The sequence below is a fragment of the Tasmannia lanceolata genome, unplaced genomic scaffold, assembly GCF_043159265.1.
Source record: "Tasmannia lanceolata isolate RefF3 unplaced genomic scaffold, GAP_Taslan_0.1 ptg000013l, whole genome shotgun sequence".
NCBI lineage: Eukaryota > Viridiplantae > Streptophyta > Magnoliopsida > Canellales > Winteraceae > Tasmannia > Tasmannia lanceolata.
In genome coordinates, this window is record NW_027518690.1 from 13,665,559 (window position 1) to 13,684,096 (window position 18,538).

At 40.0% G+C, this 18,538-nt stretch overlaps 1 protein-coding gene across 1 annotated transcript in view; it reads left to right on the forward strand.

Moving 5' to 3' along the window:
- PYD2 (pyrimidine 2) overlaps window positions 1-18,538 on the forward strand; it is a 78,663-nt gene that overhangs the window by 52,482 nt on the left and 7,643 nt on the right. The window contains exons 9-12 of the mRNA XM_077394221.1: window positions 8,445-8,532; window positions 8,646-8,686; window positions 8,758-8,810; window positions 9,203-9,359. Of these exons, the coding sequence (XP_077250336.1) occupies window positions 8,445-8,532; window positions 8,646-8,686; window positions 8,758-8,810; window positions 9,203-9,359 (339 nt within the window). The remainder of the gene's footprint in view (window positions 1-8,444; window positions 8,533-8,645; window positions 8,687-8,757; window positions 8,811-9,202; window positions 9,360-18,538) is intronic.

An 18,538-nucleotide genomic window follows, 5' to 3' on the forward strand; every position in this document is an offset into this window, starting at 1 on the left:
GTAACAATATAAATAGGGATTTGCTAGCGTACATCACAAAAGGCATTTTGTGGATGGTCTGTTGCATGTGAGACTATCCACTCATGCTCACTTTTCAAAAGATTTTGTCTTCATTCACGAGGTGGCTGGTCTCACGTGCAACAGACCATCCGCAAAATGCCTTTTGCGATGGACGGTAGCAAATGCCATATAAATATGGTTTTTATTTAATAAACTAATAAATCTTAGAATTAACCAAATATAATCTAAAACAAACATTAGATAATTAATTAAAAATGCATTCATCAATTTAATCTAGTTCTCTTCCGTCTCCAATATACAATGATAAAGGGAGACTTCAATATACAATGATAAAGGGAGACCGATATAATACTATTGAAGAGTGTTGTAGCGTAGTTTAGTCATTACATGTATGTGTGAGGGGTATTATAGTCTTTCTATCATGTTGCCCTAGTTGGGCCTATATATACATCGTATTACATGGGAGCCTGACTCTCCATCCTCTCCATTCCTCTTATTCTTCCTCTCTACCTTATCCTCATTTCTAACATGGTATCAGAGCAAAGATCCTAGGGAAGGAAGAAAAGAAGAAGAGTTCCTCACATGCCATTCTCTCTCTCTCTCTCTCTCTCTCTCTCTCCCTCCCAAACATCTCTTTTCTTTTGGTTTTTCTGTTATCCACAGCCAAAACCCATTTCCTAAATCCCTAAAATCTCTCCCTGCATCCCTAGAATCTCTCTCTCTGTCCGCGCGTCCCACTCTCAGGCGCATTTGCGCTAATCCCAATCCCCCTCACGGCAAACCCTAACTCCATCCCGACCCTACCACTTGCGCGACCACGCCTCAACCCAAATCCATAACCCCCCACTCCTTGAGCGACAACCCCTTAACCCCACACCTCTCCCCCTTGCGCATCAGCGCCTACCCCCACTCCTTGCGCGACAGCCCCTTAACTCCCTCTCCCTCTCTCTCTCTCTCTCTCTCTCTCTCTCTCTCACGCACACACGCCCAGTGAGAGGAGAAAAAGAAAAGAAAAAGAAGAAGAAAAGGAGGAGGAGGATTGTGGCCATTGGAGAGAAGACTCAAACTTCTCCATTCCCTTTCTTCATTGAAGTAAGTACCTATCCCTTGTATGTTTTAAGAACAAATCCATGATTGGGTGTGTGTGTTTTGTGTGTTTGTCCCTTCAACAAACCTATGTGCATTGAGTTACATAAAGGAAGATTTTTTTGATAGAGTCCATTTTCAACTGTTGTATGTGTGTAGAGTTTGCAAAAATGAAAATTTTGTAAGGTTTTTATTTCCAACAGTGATGTGTATAGAGTTACAAATGTGAAATATTGTATAAGGTTTTCAATCTCAACAGTTGTTATTTTAAAAGTTAGAGTTGTATCGGTTAAAGGAAATTTTTGGATAGTTTTTGACTTTTGACAGATCCATGCATAGTGGTGGTTTAAATGGAAATTTTGTAGATTTTGATTTCAACGGATCTATGCACACCTATGCACACAGGATGTATAAAAATGAAATTTTGAATGGTCTAGATCTCAACTAATCTATGTTTATAGAGTTAAAAAAATGAAAATGTTTTTGTATAGTTTCAATTCTAGCAGTGGTATGAATATAAGGTTATTAAAAATGAAGTTTTTGTATGTTTTCCAATTCCCACAGTGCATGCATCTAGGGTTTTGAGTATTTTTTTTAAACCCAACAGTATATGCACCAACTATTGAGAATGAATCTTTTGATGAAATAAGGCATATACATAGAATTTTAAATATAATTTAGACCCAAAAGTACATATGCACGTTATTAGTGATTTTGAATATAATAAATTATAAATATAGAATCCTGAATGAAATTTTGACCAAACAGTACATGTGCATATTATCTAGAATGATTTTTGGAGTTAATAAAATATGTACCCAACTGAGCGGTTGTTGTCTATGTACAGATAAATAGTCCTATATATATCGGTACATAAATGATCTGTCATTTTCTTCAAATGGCTTTCGTTAGTTAATATATAGATACATAAATGGTTAATCCATTATTTTTTTCAAAGCTATGATTTATAGACACGGACACGAGTGTCGTGTGTCGACACGGACACTGAGTGTCGGACACGGCAAACCCCCAAACTTTAGAAACGGCGACATGGCTAAAATAGAAAGTATATGTAATCATGATTTGTGGATATGGATTCCTGTGTCCAGTTTCGACATTAATACGAGTTGTCTAAATGAGGTAAACACAATATTCAATAAAAAAAAACAGAATGTCACACTTGACACGCTAGAAAAACATGTCAACACACCCACATTAAGTCTAACACTTCCAGCAATACAAGTAAAAGTGTCCAAAGGAGTGTCGACAAGTGTGGACACGTGTGTCGTATCGGACACCGCAAGACACGTGAGTCAGCAATAAATTCGAAGTGTCCGCCAAATCACAGAATACAAGTCGTTACATATATGATGTGCATAAGTATTTTTGGTTCGTCCCAAATCGGGACAGCAGCTAGGTTGGTTGGTTATGTGATCTTATCACCTAATTCGGGACATAAATAGTGATGTCTCGGTGATTATTTCCATGCCCCAAAAACAGGGCAGCGATAGCATTTTCATGTATGTATCTTATTGCCCAACAACCGGGCAGTAGCATGGATTTGTATGTGTGCTCGTTAGTTATCCTAAAACAGGGCAGCTTTAAGTAATTATATGGATGTATCTTTTGCACAAAAACAGTTCAGATTTGGACTATTTGAGTGCCCTAATCTCGGATACAAATCTGGTTTAAAAATTGTGTTTTTCGGGTGAATAAGTTGGGGTCCAACTCGGACCAGATTTATGCCCTATTGTTGCAATTCTCTTGGGTCCTTCAATGCGTCATGATAGTAATAGTAAGTAAGGGTACTTTGACCCCATAACAGGGCAGCAAAGGCACTGCTTAGTGCTTGGGTTTTTGGGTCCCACAACGGGACAGATTTGGATGCTTTACATGCGTGATTTGAGAACTCAAATCTAAGATAAATTAATATTGTTCATACTTAATCAAAAGAAATCTTTTGTTATGGTTTCGATACCCACCAGTTGCATGTTCATATTTGACCAAATGAATTTAATGTACCTACCTATAACTTTGACAGTTCTAAGTGTTCGTAAATATAAAACAAATTTTGAAAATATCTACTTATGATTTGCTAGTGCTCATATAGAGATAAATCCAATGATTTCCCCTTGATCAGTTATATATATATACACACACACACACAGAGAGAGAGAGAGAGAGAGAGAGAGAGAGAGAGAGAGAGAGAGAGAGAGAGATGGGGTATGTTACGTGCAAAATGAATTACCTTGTGAAGTAGTTGTTAGGGATAAGCTTGATGATGTGGCTGTTGGGATAAACCACATGAATTTTGGGTAGATTTTAGTCAATAAGAATTCTAAGGTGTTGTTATCACTTTGCAATATTTTAGGAACTGTTGCTATTGTGTAGGAATGTTGGCACGTAGATGTTGGTTGTTGCTATACGTGAATAGTGTTTCCTAATTTGTAGGTTTATTTCCTATTCTCTTGGTAGTTAAGAGTCCATTATAAATGTAGTTATTGTAGTTCTATAGAGGGGCTTAATGAATGAAGAGTTTTCCCTAAAAATTGTGTTTTTGTGCACAAAGGAGGATTGACCCTTCCCTCAAATCGGGTCAAGAGGCCAATCTTCCCTCTAAGAAGATCAATCACATTGCGAACCGAATCGAGTTCGTAACAAAGTGGTATCAGAGCGAGGCATGGATGATCCACGGATCGAATGGTTGGAAGCTGCGGTGCATTCTCCTGCCGTGGGACAAGAGAGAATGATCAAGGAGATGGAGGTGATTCTTTCTGCTATGAATGCTCGGTTTGACAAGATGACGGCTACACGTATGCGAGGCGAGGAGGAACGCTTCAACAGCCAAAACCGTAATGGTGGAGGTAGATCTTATGGCCTCTATGTGACAGGTGTTTCATCAGTTCTAGGTTGGAAATATTAAATAAATTTTTGGGTACGTATATATTATCTTACCAGTGTAATGCGCACAAGATCCTAAATGAATTTTGTCGATCATTCCACCATTTCTGTGTACTTATGAGAGTCAAGTAAATTACAACCTTTTCGATGATTCCTTAATTGTGTATTAAACTTAGAAGGTGTGGGTGTGACTTTTATCTTCAGGTTTATCTCCCTCACATCACTTGTGAGGTCGTCTCAAGCTCCGCACTCATCTGGTTTGATCAAGGCAGATGATAGCTAGACTAAACTCATATTGTTTTTCAATGAGAGTGATCGAAATATGATAAGTATCTTAATTGTTTCCAAATGCAAGTTTTATTTGATTGTCTATGACACTAGAAGTTATTGTTTTTATGCCTTGTTTTAAAATAAATTAATGCTTTTGTAATTTGAGGAAATGAGACGAAAACCTTTAGTTATGAAAGTACATGTAATTAAGAAAAGACATAAAATTCTTAGTGGGTATGGGTGATGGGAGGCTAGAGAGCTATCCCCGATTAACGACTAGACAACATGGGAGTCTCGCGCAACCCCTTGTTGATGATGGAATCCTCTGAAGATCGTGAGTCTCTAGGCGGTAGGATCTGCCGTAACAAGACCGCACGGAACCGATTGTGTAGGCCAAGGTAACAGGCTAATGGGAGCGGGAGTGCCTTGGGGTAACTCCGACACTTAAAATAAATTGATCATAAATTATTCGAAATTTATACTCATTATTTTATGCTCCACATTTTATTTATCTTTGTTTGAGTTTGTGAACTTACCAACTTCTCCAAAAGCTTAAGCTGTTGGAGAAAGGTGTTATTTATCTTTTATACTTTAACACTCCCCCGCACATGTGGCCCACTTGGCAAACACGTGGCAGATGTGGTCCCACTTTCGGCCGACCGTCGCATGTGAATTTGTGGATTTTTGCTATCCGGGAGGTTTGAACTCGAGAATTTTGGCTCTGATACCATGATAAATTACCAACTTCTCCAAAAGCTTAAGGTATTGGAGAACAGCGTTATTTATCTTTTATACTTTAACACTCGTCCGCACGTGTGGCCCACTTAGCAAACAGGTGGCACATGTGGTCTCACTTTGGGCCGACCATCGCATGTGGATTTTTGCTATCCAGGAGGTTTGAACCTAGGCATTTGCTTTGATACCATGTGAAACAACCAATTACTCCAAAAGCTTAAGCTGTTGGAGAAGCAATATTTAATCTTTTATACTTGCTTTACCTGTCTTTACAGACTTCATAAAAAAAATTCCTTGCTTTACCTGCCTTTTAATAGATATTTCTCATGAACCTGTCTCTTTTTATTTATTTCCACTACTTGTTGAGAATGGCTATATGATCATGTTGTTCTCTCTTAGTTTTTATCATCAGGATCAGGGAATGTATGGGGAGTCGAATAAATGATGGAGATGACGATATACGTCAATTCCTTCTGATTATTTTCCTTAGTTTAGGAAAAACATTTAGTTTTGAAAGATGAGGTTTATGCAATTCATTTCAGTCTTTTTGGAAATTTATAAATTATAGTTGGATTCTCTTTTAAATTGGAATAAGATTACACTCTATTAGTTAAAGATTTGTTATTATAAAAAAAATTTCATGGTGATTTTGAACAGGTTTTGTTGCTCGTAGCGACCCGTCGGATTGGGTCGTTATAGCTAATTTGAACATACTAACAAAAATGTTTAGTTTAATCGGAAGTTTTATTAATTCCATTGATCATAGGGCTGACATGTACTGTCCTCAATGCTAATTTTAACACAATTACAGCAGCAAAGAAATGATAACGATGCTTGATGCTTGAAATTGACATGAAAATTCACAACCAAGAAATTTATTTTTTAAAAATGCAAACTGTATGAGTTGTGATTCTATAAAAAGGATGAAAATGCAACTATATGATCGAAGTTTACGACTTCAGCAATTGCTGTAGAAATTCAGTTGAAGGGGACTTGAAGTTCTCATTTTTGTCATTGTTTTGATAGTGATGGTGAGCAATTGACTATGGATAGACATGGATCATGAAGGAGAGTGACTAGGTGTTTGAGACTGTGACAAGATCAATGCCGACATCGATAGAGGGTGTGTTGCTGTCCCAATGTTAAAACGTGAGAGACAAGGAAAACTCAACTCAACTCAACTCAACTCAACAAAGCCTTTGTCCCAAGCTAGTTGGGGTCGGCTAAATGAATCCTTTAGAAAAAAAATTCATGAAGAAGGTAAAAGCGATCTACCCGGCTCTAATCCTGGTTTTAGTTGGGTTCTTCTACGTGGATCATTTTCTTCCCTTCTATCCTATCCAAGGTTATGTTCTCTGTTATGTTCCTAGCTATCAAGTCTTTCCTCACTGTTTCTACCCATGTTATTTTCGGTCTACCCCTACCTCTTTTTACTCCCTCAATTTGGCACGAGTCACCTCTTCGCATCGGAGCATCCAAAGGCCTACGTTGGATATGTCCAAACCATCTTAAGCGGTTCTCTCTCATCTTCTCCTCGATTGGAGCCACCCCCACCTTTTTACGAATGTCTTCATTTTTTAATTCTATCTAACCTTGTGTGGCAGCACATCCATCTAAGCATTCGCATCTCTGCTACACTCATCTTATGCACATGCTGCTTTTTGGTGGTCCAACATTCTGAGTCGTACAGCATGGCTGGCCTCACAGCTGTCTTATAAAACTTTCCCTTCAACTTGGTAGGGATTTTACGGTCGCACACAACTCCGGAGGCAAGCTTCCACTTCAACCAACCTGCTCGTATTCTATGGTTAACATCCTCTTCAATCTCTCCTTCCTTATGTAGAATTGAACCAAGATATCGAAATATATCCCTCTTAGGTACCTCCTGCCCACTCATATTTACTACGTCCTCGTCCCGCCTCCTTACATTACTAAAGTTGCATTCCATATATTCTGTCTTAGTCCTACTCAGTCTAAAACCTTTAGATTCCAAAGTAGTTCTCCATAACTCTAATTTAGCATTTACTCCTGCTTTAGTTTCGTCGATTAATACTATATCATCTGCAAATAACATACACCACGGTACCTCATCCTGGATACCCTCCGTAAGCTCATCCATAACTAGCGTAAAAAGATAAGGGCTTAGAGCTGATCCTTGGTGCAATCCTATTGTAATTGGAAACTCACTAGACGTGCATGAAGCTTAGTGGAGTGATTCCTTGATGTTATAACCTGCCAGACACACTATTTATAGAGGGGGAAAGGGAGATACATGATCATTGTTGATAATCTCTAGAGAGCAGTTAAAGCCAAAGGGATAGGTTGTAAATCAATTCGGGATAGGTTGTAAATCAATTCGGGAAAGGATATTTATCGCTGATGGGTAGAAACTAGGATTTCAGTGATAAAATAGAGCCATTGGAGAGGCTCTTATATGTTGACGATGGATCTTCGGATGATAGAACACCATCTGGTAGTAGGATTTGGTCACGAGAAGAGGAGAGGATTTTGGGGTTTGATCAGAAGGGATTTTGTGGAATATAGACCGTGGCTATTCTTTTTGAAAGATCAAGGTATAATTGTTCTAAGGAGGGAGTTTTTGTTGGTATAATTTTAAAAGAGATGGCATGGTTTTAACATGATAGGTTTTGGGTATTCTATAAATGCTTTATTCTTTCTTTTTTTTAATTAAAGAATGGCACTTAACATTCTCATGTCTCATACTTAAGATTAAGTGTAAAATCTATTAAGCATGCCATATCCATGTTGACTCCATGCCATATCTTTGATGATTCTCCTCTACAAGCGGCTTCTAGAACAAAAATTACATGCCATATGTAAATTAGGCTTTGGTCCTGGCATTCTTTTCATTCTCAGCTTTTTGTACCATTCTATCCTCTAATAAACAACTTCATTCTTAGGCCTTGGATATCATCGTCAAACACTGCCTCCGTCATTTTTACGTCTCGTGTTAATTTATTCGATCTAATCTCTATGTTACATGGATTCATCTGACGTGCCCGTGTCAGACATGTGTCGGATTGTAATACTTGAGGATTAACTGCGGCACTGTTAGATCTCTTTTATCTATTTTTTCTATGTACTACTATAACACAATCATAACATATTTTGAGTTTTATCTATTTTAGTAGTAACTTTTTTATATGGAAATAAAATATGTTACCTTTTATAACTATATTATCATGTAAACGAAATAAAATTAGAATTGATTAAAATATATTGTTGAATCCACATTTTTTTCTGTGGTGAGCCAAATTTGACACTCAGTACACATGTCGGATTCCGACATTTGTACCTGCACTCATGCACCATAGTTGTGTTCTATAATGCAAATTTCTTGAGTTCCAGATGTTGGGAGTTTGGAAAATTTTGAAAGTCCATTTGACCATATAACTTTTAATTACATGCAGCTTGTGGGAACAGATCATTGTTCATTCAACTCCACACAAAAAGCTCTTGGTATCGATGACTTCCGGAAAATTCCAAATGGTGTCAATGGTATTGTCGAGTTTACTCCAGTGCTCTGATTAATGCAACAACTAGCCCTCTTTCTCTGGCTAATAACTGCAATTTTTGTGTTTTGACATTGGGACTTTATTTTGTGTGATAAGGTATTGAGGAGAGGATGCATCTGCTCTGGGATACGATGGTGGTAAGCTGCCGTAGATTTGTAACCAGCTTCAGTAACTGCTTACAGACATCTCATAAATTTATTTGATGCAGGAAACTGGCCAAATATCAGTAACTGATTATGTGCGAATAACAAGCACTGAAAGGTATACTTTCATTCTGAACATATATGATGTCGTAATGCTGATTGCAGTTGGAAGCAAGGTTTTAAATTTCGGTTTCGGATATAGCCAAAACAGAAATTTCGGTAAAATTTCGGCCGAAATACCAAAATTTTGGCCAAATTCCGGTCAAGAAATTAAGTTTAATTGAATTTCGGTAATTCCGGCCGAAATTTGGGATTCTGGCAAAAATTTCGGGTTCATGTATTTTGGTTTCAGTCCCAACCGAAATTTCAGTATTTTGGCCGAAATTAAAAACCTTGGTTGGAAGCTGCTTATCAGCATCTAAAATGATACCTAAATAGATGCAGACTGATAGACATGCATATTTACAGCTCAAAAGTATTTACTTTTTTATTAACTTTGTCGAATTTCAGCGCTCGGATATTCAATATATACCCAAGGAAAGGAGCAATACTGGTTGGATCTGATGCAGATATAATCATACTGAATCCCAATTCAACCTTCGAAATAACTTCAGCATCGCACCACTCTAGATCAGACACGAATGTCTATGAAGGGAGGAGAGGCAAGGTAATTGTTACTAATTACAAATCAATTAAAATCTGATCACAAATGTGACTCATGAAACAGTTCATATGGATGTTGATTCAATCTTTCTTTCTTCAATAATTGGTCGAAGTTATATCTTACATGGATAGCTCAACTTCTACCTGATCCATACCAGCTATGTAATTTGGTAGAAGCACAGGTACAGCTAAGAATATCGATATTTTTTACTAGAAGCAGCAAGTGTCCAGTTGTTAGTTTATTTTATTTATGAGATATTTTTTACTAGAAGCTGCAAGTTTTCAGTTGTCAATTGGTTTTATTTTTGAGATTTTTTTTTAATTAGAAGTATGTACAATTGTTTTTAGCTCCCATGTCGTCATAACCTTCTACAACATAGTATCTAAGTGCGGAATGTGATGGCATTCGGCATGCGGACCTTGAGAATCTCGTTTTTTGCATATTTTGCTTAATAGTTTAGTCCATTTGGATGCTTTATTTTATTATTTATTTACATGCATGTAAGTTAGATCGTTATTGTAATTTATCATAAATCATCTTAATAAATGACTGAGAATAATGGGTGGATCAAGTTCATTAAGTGATGTCATTTAGTGTTAAGATTATTTGTTTCATGGACATATGTAGTTGTTTTTTTTTTTAGGCTTTATTTAGAGTTATATTTCTTGTTTTAATAATCTTATGCGAGGGATGCCCACATTAATCTATAGACCACCATATTCTCTTTTACTTATAGCTCCATGGTTTTTTAATAGCATGGCGCGCCACTTACTGCACTTAAACCCTTTAAAACCCTTTTAAATCCTATTGGCTACAGTCTTTGGCCCAACTTTGAAAATCGTGGAATCACCCCCCCTTCTCCCATGCTGCAGGTCTCTCTCTCTCTCTCTCTCTCTCTCTCTCTCTCTCCATTACCCTTGGTCGATTCTCTTCTCTCTCCTCTCTCTTTCCCTCTTCCCCCCATTGACCTCCATTCTTGGTCGACACCTCCCCATCTGATCTTCCACATTTACCTTAATCCTTTCTCTGCATCTCCCTCCCTCCATCCTTCCCTTCTTTCTGACGCGGGGAATTTCTTCCAGAACAGCGAATAGATCTGCCACATATATGAGCAAACAACTGGCAACAATGAGTTAGCTCACTGTTCTGGTTGAGACAAAGGAGAGGATGTAAGATAACTAGATTTACCTTATACTCGAAGTTAAACCTGAACATCACGAGAGCAGGCAAGGTAATTCTTGCCATTCAACTTGACAGAAGTCATGGGAACCACGGGAAGGGTCGTAGAGGACCCTGCAGCAACAATCGAAGAGGTAGAAGTCGTCATAGTAAAGCTCCACAACCACCATGAAAAACACGAGGTGTGTGTGTATATATATATATATATATATATATATATATATATATATATATATATATATATATATATATATATATAGAGAGAGAGAGAGAGAGAGAGAGAGAGAGAGAGAAGAATTTCTACACACTAGTGTAGATAAGTTATCTACACACTAGGTTAAAATACAGTGGGGGCCACATTGTTTGGGTGATCCAAAGCATTCATTTGATTGGCACTAACATAGATTGGGTGTGCCCAATAAATCAGCTCCATAGGATCATCCCAACCCTACGATTTGTGGAGGTAAAATGGACGTGTATAAGCCTTCACAAATCTGTCCGTTTTTTGCCTCCACGGTTCGAATGGTTAGAATGATCCTATGGAGCTGATTTTTTGGGCATGCCCTATGTATGGGAGGGCCCATCAAATGAATGCTTTGGATCACCCAAACAATGTGCCCCGCACTGTATTTTAAGCCAGTGTTTAGATAACTTATCTACACTAGTGTGTAGAAACTCTTTTCTCTCTCTCTCTCTCTATCTATCTCTCTCTCTCTCTCTCTCTCTATATATATATATATATATATATATATATATTCCTCGTGTTTTTCATGGTGGTTGTGGAGCTTTACTATGACGACTTCTACCTCTTCGATTGTTGTTGCAGGTCCTCTACGACCCTTCATGTGGTTCCCATGACTTCTGTCAAGTTGAATGGCAAGAATTACCTTTCCTGCTCTCGTGATGTTCAGATTTACCTTTGAGCAGAAGGTAAATCTAGTTATCTTACATCCTCTCCTTTGTCCTTGGATAGTAAGGAACATAGTCAGTGGCACCAAGAAGATGCCCACATTCAGACACTTTTCTTTCATAGTATGGAGCCCCAGATTGCAGAACACATGATGTTCCTTGACACGGCTAAGGAGATATGGGATCATGCTAAAACACTGTACTCAGGTGAGAATAACCTGACACTGATCTATGACACATACTCGGCACTATGACATCTGGAGTGTGGTGATCGGGCTGTTTCTAATTATTATTTAGAATTTGTTCACCTTTGTGAGCAACTTGATACCTTCCAGCCCTTCTCTACAGATCCTGCTGTTTAGCCAAACACAAAAGTGACTTGGCAGTCGTTCAGTTCCTCGATGGTTTGTGACGTGAGTTTTTACCGATTCGCCAGCAGATTATAGGCCAAGACTCTTTACCATCCCTCATGGAGACATTCTCTAGAGTTCAGTGAGCATTGAGCATTGAGGTTCCTGATGATTCCTCCATCGATTGTTCCGCACTTGTGTTGCATACTGGATATGGTCGTGGTACTCACAGCGTTCGTGGTCCTGGTTGTCGTGGATGTAGATGTGGAGGTCAAGATTCAGGGGGAGGCCATGGATCTGGTGGCGTGGACCCCGTTACTGTACACATTGTGGCTATGAGGGTCATATTGTCGACTTATGCTAGGATTTACATCCATAGCTACGACCCTCACGTATTGCTCATCATGTTTATGGGGTGACTACATCTACCATTGCTGAGGTCCCTTCACAGTCCACTAGTTCTGATACACTGGTTATCTCACGCACTACATATGAGTCTCCTTTTCGCTCACACGATCAGGGAAAACCAGTCACTGCCACTGTTGCTAAGGAAGGTAGCACCCCATCTTGCTCTCAGCCATTCTGGTTCTTGGCTTATTGATTCTGGTGCCTCTCATTACATGACCGGTAATATTAGCATCCTTATTTCCTTTGCGTCTAATTCTGCCAATACTTCTGTCACCTTGGTGAATGGAACGATGTGTCCTAATTCTGGTACAGGGGACACTTCGTTTGGTCTTGATTTTTCCCTTTCTTCTATATTATGTGTTCCCAGTTTTCCTTGTAGCCTACTTTCTGTTAGTCAAATCACTAGACATCTACAATGTTCTGTAACATTTTCCCCCTCTTATTGCGTCTTTCAAGATTAGAATGGAAGAAAATGATCCACGTAGACAAACCCAACTAGAGCCATGATTAGAGACGGGTAGATTCCTTTCACTTTCTTCATGAAATTTTTCTAAAGGATTCATTTAGCCGACCCCAACTAGTTTAGGATAAAGGCTTTGTTGAGTTGAGTTGAGCATTGTCTTTCAAGATCTTGCGACTGGGAGGAGGATTGGTTCAGGCCATGAGGTGGGTGGCTTCTACTACATTGACAATGTAGCTTCTTTTTTTGCGTTGGACACTTCTGGTGATTCCTTCATGCGGCACCGTCGTCTTGGTCATCCCCCAGCGGATCGTCTTCAGCAGTCTTCCCTCGTATCTAGACCTCTTAGTTTATTTAAGTGTGAGTCCTGACAGTATGGAAAACACCGGCGTGTTTCCTTCCCGTCTAGGTCAGTCAGTCGTGTGTCTGCTTCGTTTGAGCTTGTTCATTCAGATATTTGTGGTCCTTGTAGAACTCCATCATTATTTTATTGTCTTTGTGGACGATTTTTCAAGAATGACTTGGTTATATGAAATAAAAGATCGTTCAGAAATATTTAATGTGTTTCATTCCTTTTCTGTTGAGATCCTTACGCAGTACTCTTGTTCCATTAAATGCTTGCGCACAGATAATGCACAAGAATATTTTTCTGTCTCTAACGAATTTCAGGAGTTTCTCTCGATGCATGGGATTTTACTGTGCCCATACCTCTCAGCAAAATGGTGTTGCTGAGAGGAAGCTTCGATATCTGGTTGATATGGCACAGACTCTTATTCCAGATGAATGTTTCGAAGATATGCTGGGCTAATGATATTCTGACATCGTGTTTTCTGGTGAACCGTCTTCCCTCCTCTGTACTCCAAAATCGGGTACATTGGGCCTCCAGAGAGTGTGGGTGCGCCCGGATACGCCTTCATCCTCCCAATGACGTTTGGGTGCGTACCTGGTACGCACCCAGGGACTACCAAGGTGCAGCCGCACCCAATACGCACCCGACACGGGTGCGTGGGCCTCCGGAGTGTACCCGTTGTTCATAGCCTCCAGGGTATGTTGCTCAGGGGGAGATGAAGAATGCAGTCTGTAAGTTGAACAAGGCTTTGTAAGGCCTTAAGCAATCTCCATGTGAATGATTTGGGAGATTCAATGAAGCAATTGTAAGGTTTGGCATGACTCAATGTTGCACGGACCATTTCCTATTCAGCTCTCAGTCTAAGGATGGTCAGACATTCCTAGTTGTCTACGTTGATGACATTATTATTACTGGGAGTGATAGTGCAAGTATACAGAGGCTGTAGAATTTTCTTCAAAAGGAGCTCAACACCGAAGATCGTGGTCGTCTCAGATACTTTCTAGGGATAGAGGTAGCCTACTCACGTGGAGGGTTATCTTTGTCACAAAGGAAATACACGTTGGATATATTGGAAGAGATGGGTCTATTGGGTGCAAAGTCGGCTGAGACACATATGGATCGAAACGAAAAGCTTTCTCTTGATCATGGGGAGCTTCTAGATGACCCAGGTAGATACAAATGTTTAGTTGGAAAAATAAGTTTTCACCTTGTCATAAAAGGTTTCCCTTTACATTGAAGCTTCCAGTTAAATCTATGATTTTGTAGAAAATGAAAGAAAGAGGGGAGGAGAAAGGAGAAACGAAAGATGAAAAAGCCAGGGAAGAGGATTGGCAATGCCCGGATTGTCACTATCATAACTTTGGATGGCGGTTTAAATGTAGAAGATGCCCGTAGGCTAGACTAATCTCCTCCCCTCCTCCTCCTTGGGGTGGGGAAGGAGTATCTCTAGGGAGACCAAATCCCGCCCAAGGGTTTGGGGCATGGTTTTGCTCTCCTTGTCAATACCTAAACTATAAATGATGGGTTGAATGTCGCTAGTGTCATTCGACCAGATCATCATTAAAATGGATTCCTCGGCCTAGGGCGCAATCTAAGGATGATGAAGATAGCCTGTGGCCTGATTCGGGCAAAATTTATCTCAACAGAAACTCCGCAATTCCAATTTTATCTATTTCAGGGCAGGAATTAGATGTGCGGTCAAATTCTCTCAGATCTTGTTTGATTGGGAAAAAGAAAACCATAATGAGTCTTTGCAAGAGCTATGGATGTGGGCACAAGTGTCCTGGGAACTCCCATCGTTACTTTGCCCCTTCTTTACTAGCAAAGGATGAAGTTCTCTTTATGTTGATTCAGAATTGCAGGCGTCACAAATCATTGCTAGGGGATCTGTGGCCTTGGACAACCAACTTTTCTCCCTCTCACCATGGAAAAAAGGAATTTATTCAAGGAGAAGAGGCATTTTGGATTCGTTTTATGGCATCCCTTTGCATGCCTGGGCAGTTTCTACGGTGGAGGCTTTAGGGGGCCTCTTTGGCAAGGTCGTAGAAACCAAAATGGAGGGCAACCACCAGAATTGTATGAGCTTCGTTTCGGCTAAGATCCTAGCCCCTCGATGGCTCTTCCCTAACTCTGGTATAAAGCTCAAAATCTATGACCAGGTTTATCCCGTTGGGGTTGAGCTCTCGAAGGAAACCCCTGAATCTGCCGTTCAGGAATTCGGTTCTTCCTTAGTGGCGGATCCGTCTCCGGCGACCTCAAGGCCATTGCCTGGTGAACCGTTGGGCCCCGTTGGGATTTCAAATTCAAATTTCCTTTCTGAGAGGCCTGAGACAGAGCCGTTAGCTATTTCAGAAAAAAGGCATGATGGGACCTGACCAGAGGAATCAAGAATTTTTGGGTTCGTTGGTGAGTCCCAAGAAACCTACCCCTCACATCAGACGGAAGCATACCCCATATGTCAGGAAGAACTTCGTCAGTCGCGCCCTTGGCGGTTTTTACAAAGATTCGACCTTCCCGGTCAGGAGTTTAAGTTCCCAAGATCATTTCATCATGAATAAGATAGAGCACTATCTTGGGTTCCACACCGGGTGCAAAGAAGAAACTTAACAGATTGATTAGACTCTTAAAGTTCTCTTCCAGGCCTCCTAGGTTTGGCCCTTTCTATAGTTAGATTTATAGCTGGGGTTCCCGGGGTTGGAAAAGATTAGGACAATTAAAAGTAGTTGGATGTTTTGAATTTTATATCTATTGGTAGCTAGGGAAGCGTATTGTCAGACTTATAACTCCTCCCTAGGAGTGGAGGTTCCAAGGCTCTATACTCCTTGTTTTAGCCATTAAAAGGCCCTCTGTTGTGAACACAGGATCCTTAGCAAAGAAAGAATGGCCTCCCTTGAGAAACCGGGAAGACCAGATTCCTTACGTAGCTAGCTTTCGCTTTCTATTTTGCTCTGGGACTTCACCAGGATTTGGGGGATCGAGTTTTACTCTGAATGGAGACATAAACGATTCCACATTAAGGCGAGTTGCCATATGGTGGAGAAAGGTTCGACGATCAGCGACCATCTGGAAGTCTTGATCCCGTGTTCTGGGGTTGTATATCTGCTAGAATCCCTGTCTCAGCATAGCATGGTAGAATCTCTCTCGGCTTTGATGGCTTGCCTAGATCACCAAACTAAATGACTATCTAAATGGTGATGACAAGTCTGTTTTGAGGAAAACCTTGCATTAGAGGCCCCCAAATATGGCACTTTTCGTTGGTTTCGATCTGTTGAAGACCTTGGGGTAGTGATATGGAGTTTTGGGAGAGTGGAGAAGACTCTCTAGGCTGTGATTCTAGATAGCGGGGGAGGTAAATTAGTTACTCGGCAGGATGGCAATACAGGGATGGGTGGTCCTGACTGTAGCGGATGAATTAGTAGATTTTCTTCTTTCGTTTCAACTGGTCTAGGAGTTTGGTCTTGGCCAGCCTTAATTGATTCTATGTATTGCTAGTTGGGACCTCTGGTCCCCAATGTAACTCCCATAGTATCAATAAAATTGTCAATTTTCAAAAAAAAAATGTTTAGTTGGGAAGTTGATTTATCTCACTGTCACATGCCCAGATATATCGTATGTTGTTGGTGTAGCCAGTTAGTTTATGAGTAGTCCACGGACATCACACTTATTAGCGGTTACTCAGATCGTGACATACCTGAAGAAAGCTCCTGGTAAAGCATTGATCTTCTGGAAGCATTGGCACATGAGGATCGAGGGTTATTCAGATGCAGATTGTGCAGGATCGCCTGCGGATAGGAGATTGACTACCGGCTACTGTACTGTACCTTTGTTGGGGGAAATTTGGTGTCATGTAAGAGCAAGAAACAGGATGTTGTATCTAGATCAAGTGCAGAGGCAGAGTATAGATGGGGGAAATTTGGTGTCATGTAAGAGCAAGAAACAGGATGTTGTATCTAGATCAAGTGCAGAGGCAGAGTATAGAGTCATGGCCTATACAGGGTGAATTGATCTGGTTGAGATCGTTTATGTCAGAGATTGGTCTAACCTACTCATCTCCTGCCTCGCTTCACTATGACAACAAGTCTGTGATTCACATAGCACAGAATCCAATCTTCCATGAGGGGACGAAACACATAGAAGTGGATTGCCATTTTATTCGTTATAGAATTCAAAAGGGAGAGATTTGTACAGTATTCACTAGATCAAATGACCAGGTTGCATGTTTACCAAACCATTCAATAAAGTGAGACCGAGTGATTTATGTAACATGCTGGGGATGTATGATATATACTCTCCAGCTTGAGGGGGAGTGTTGAGAGTAGACGAATTGTACCCACATCAGTGGGAGGGTATTTCAGTCCTTTCATGTAATAAGTCATGTGTGTGTGGAAGAAGAGAGATATCTTTTCCTCTCTCTGACCACACATTCTCTTCTCTTCTCTTCTTGTCACTCATGGAAGATCGGATGCCTATAACAATCTCAACAAAATTGCCTCAAATGAAACTATTAAGAGCATCAACGTGATTCAGAGTTGCACATCGAATTCATCTTAAACCAATGATGGCCATAAGATAGGCATTGAAGAAATATAAATAAAACACAACAATTCAAACCATAGCCCATAAGAAATGCAGGAAGCTGATGCCTAGTATTACAGTAAAATCCCTTCAAATTAGACCTTGCCCATTTCTATTTTTTCTTCTAATTGATTGATTTTGATACTGGAATTCCCCTTTATCTCAATAATATTAAGTGGCTACATGGAAGTAAAAGTTACAAATGATAGAAATGAAAGAAAGAAGGGGTGAGAAGCATACTGAGCTAGAGATCACATTGCTCAAAGGTTGAATCCAGAAGGACGAAGAGCGAGAGGTAAAGAGATGGCGATGGCAAAGGAGAGAAAGGGACATCTCTCTCTCTCTCTCTCTCTCTCTATATATATATATATATATATATATATATATATATATATATATATATATATATATATATATATATATATGAGGAAACTGTTGGTGAGCTTAAGCTCACCAAACTTATGGTGAGCTAGCTTGCCCAATCCCATGGGTCCCATTTGTGGAGGACAAAAATGGACAGACACAAATCTGTCCCATTTTTGTCCTCCACAAATGGAGGGGTTAGGATGATCCTATGGAGCTGATTTTTGGTACACCTCCCATCTATGAAGGGACTTTCAAATGAATGGTTTGGATCATCCTAACAAAGTGGGCCCCCATGTGATTGGGCAAGCTAGCTCACCATAAGTTTGATGAGCTTAAGCTCACCAAACTTATGGTGAGCTAGCTTGCCCAATCCCATGGGTCCCACATTTTGGGGAGTGATCCAAACCATTCATTTACAAGGCCTTATCATAGATAGGGGGTGTACCAAAAATCAGCTCCATAGGATCATCCTAACCCCTCCATTTGTGGAGGACAAAAATGGACAGACACAAATCTGCCCCATTTTTGTCCTCCACAAATGGAGGGGTTAGGATGATCCTATGGAGCTGATTTTTGGTACACCCCC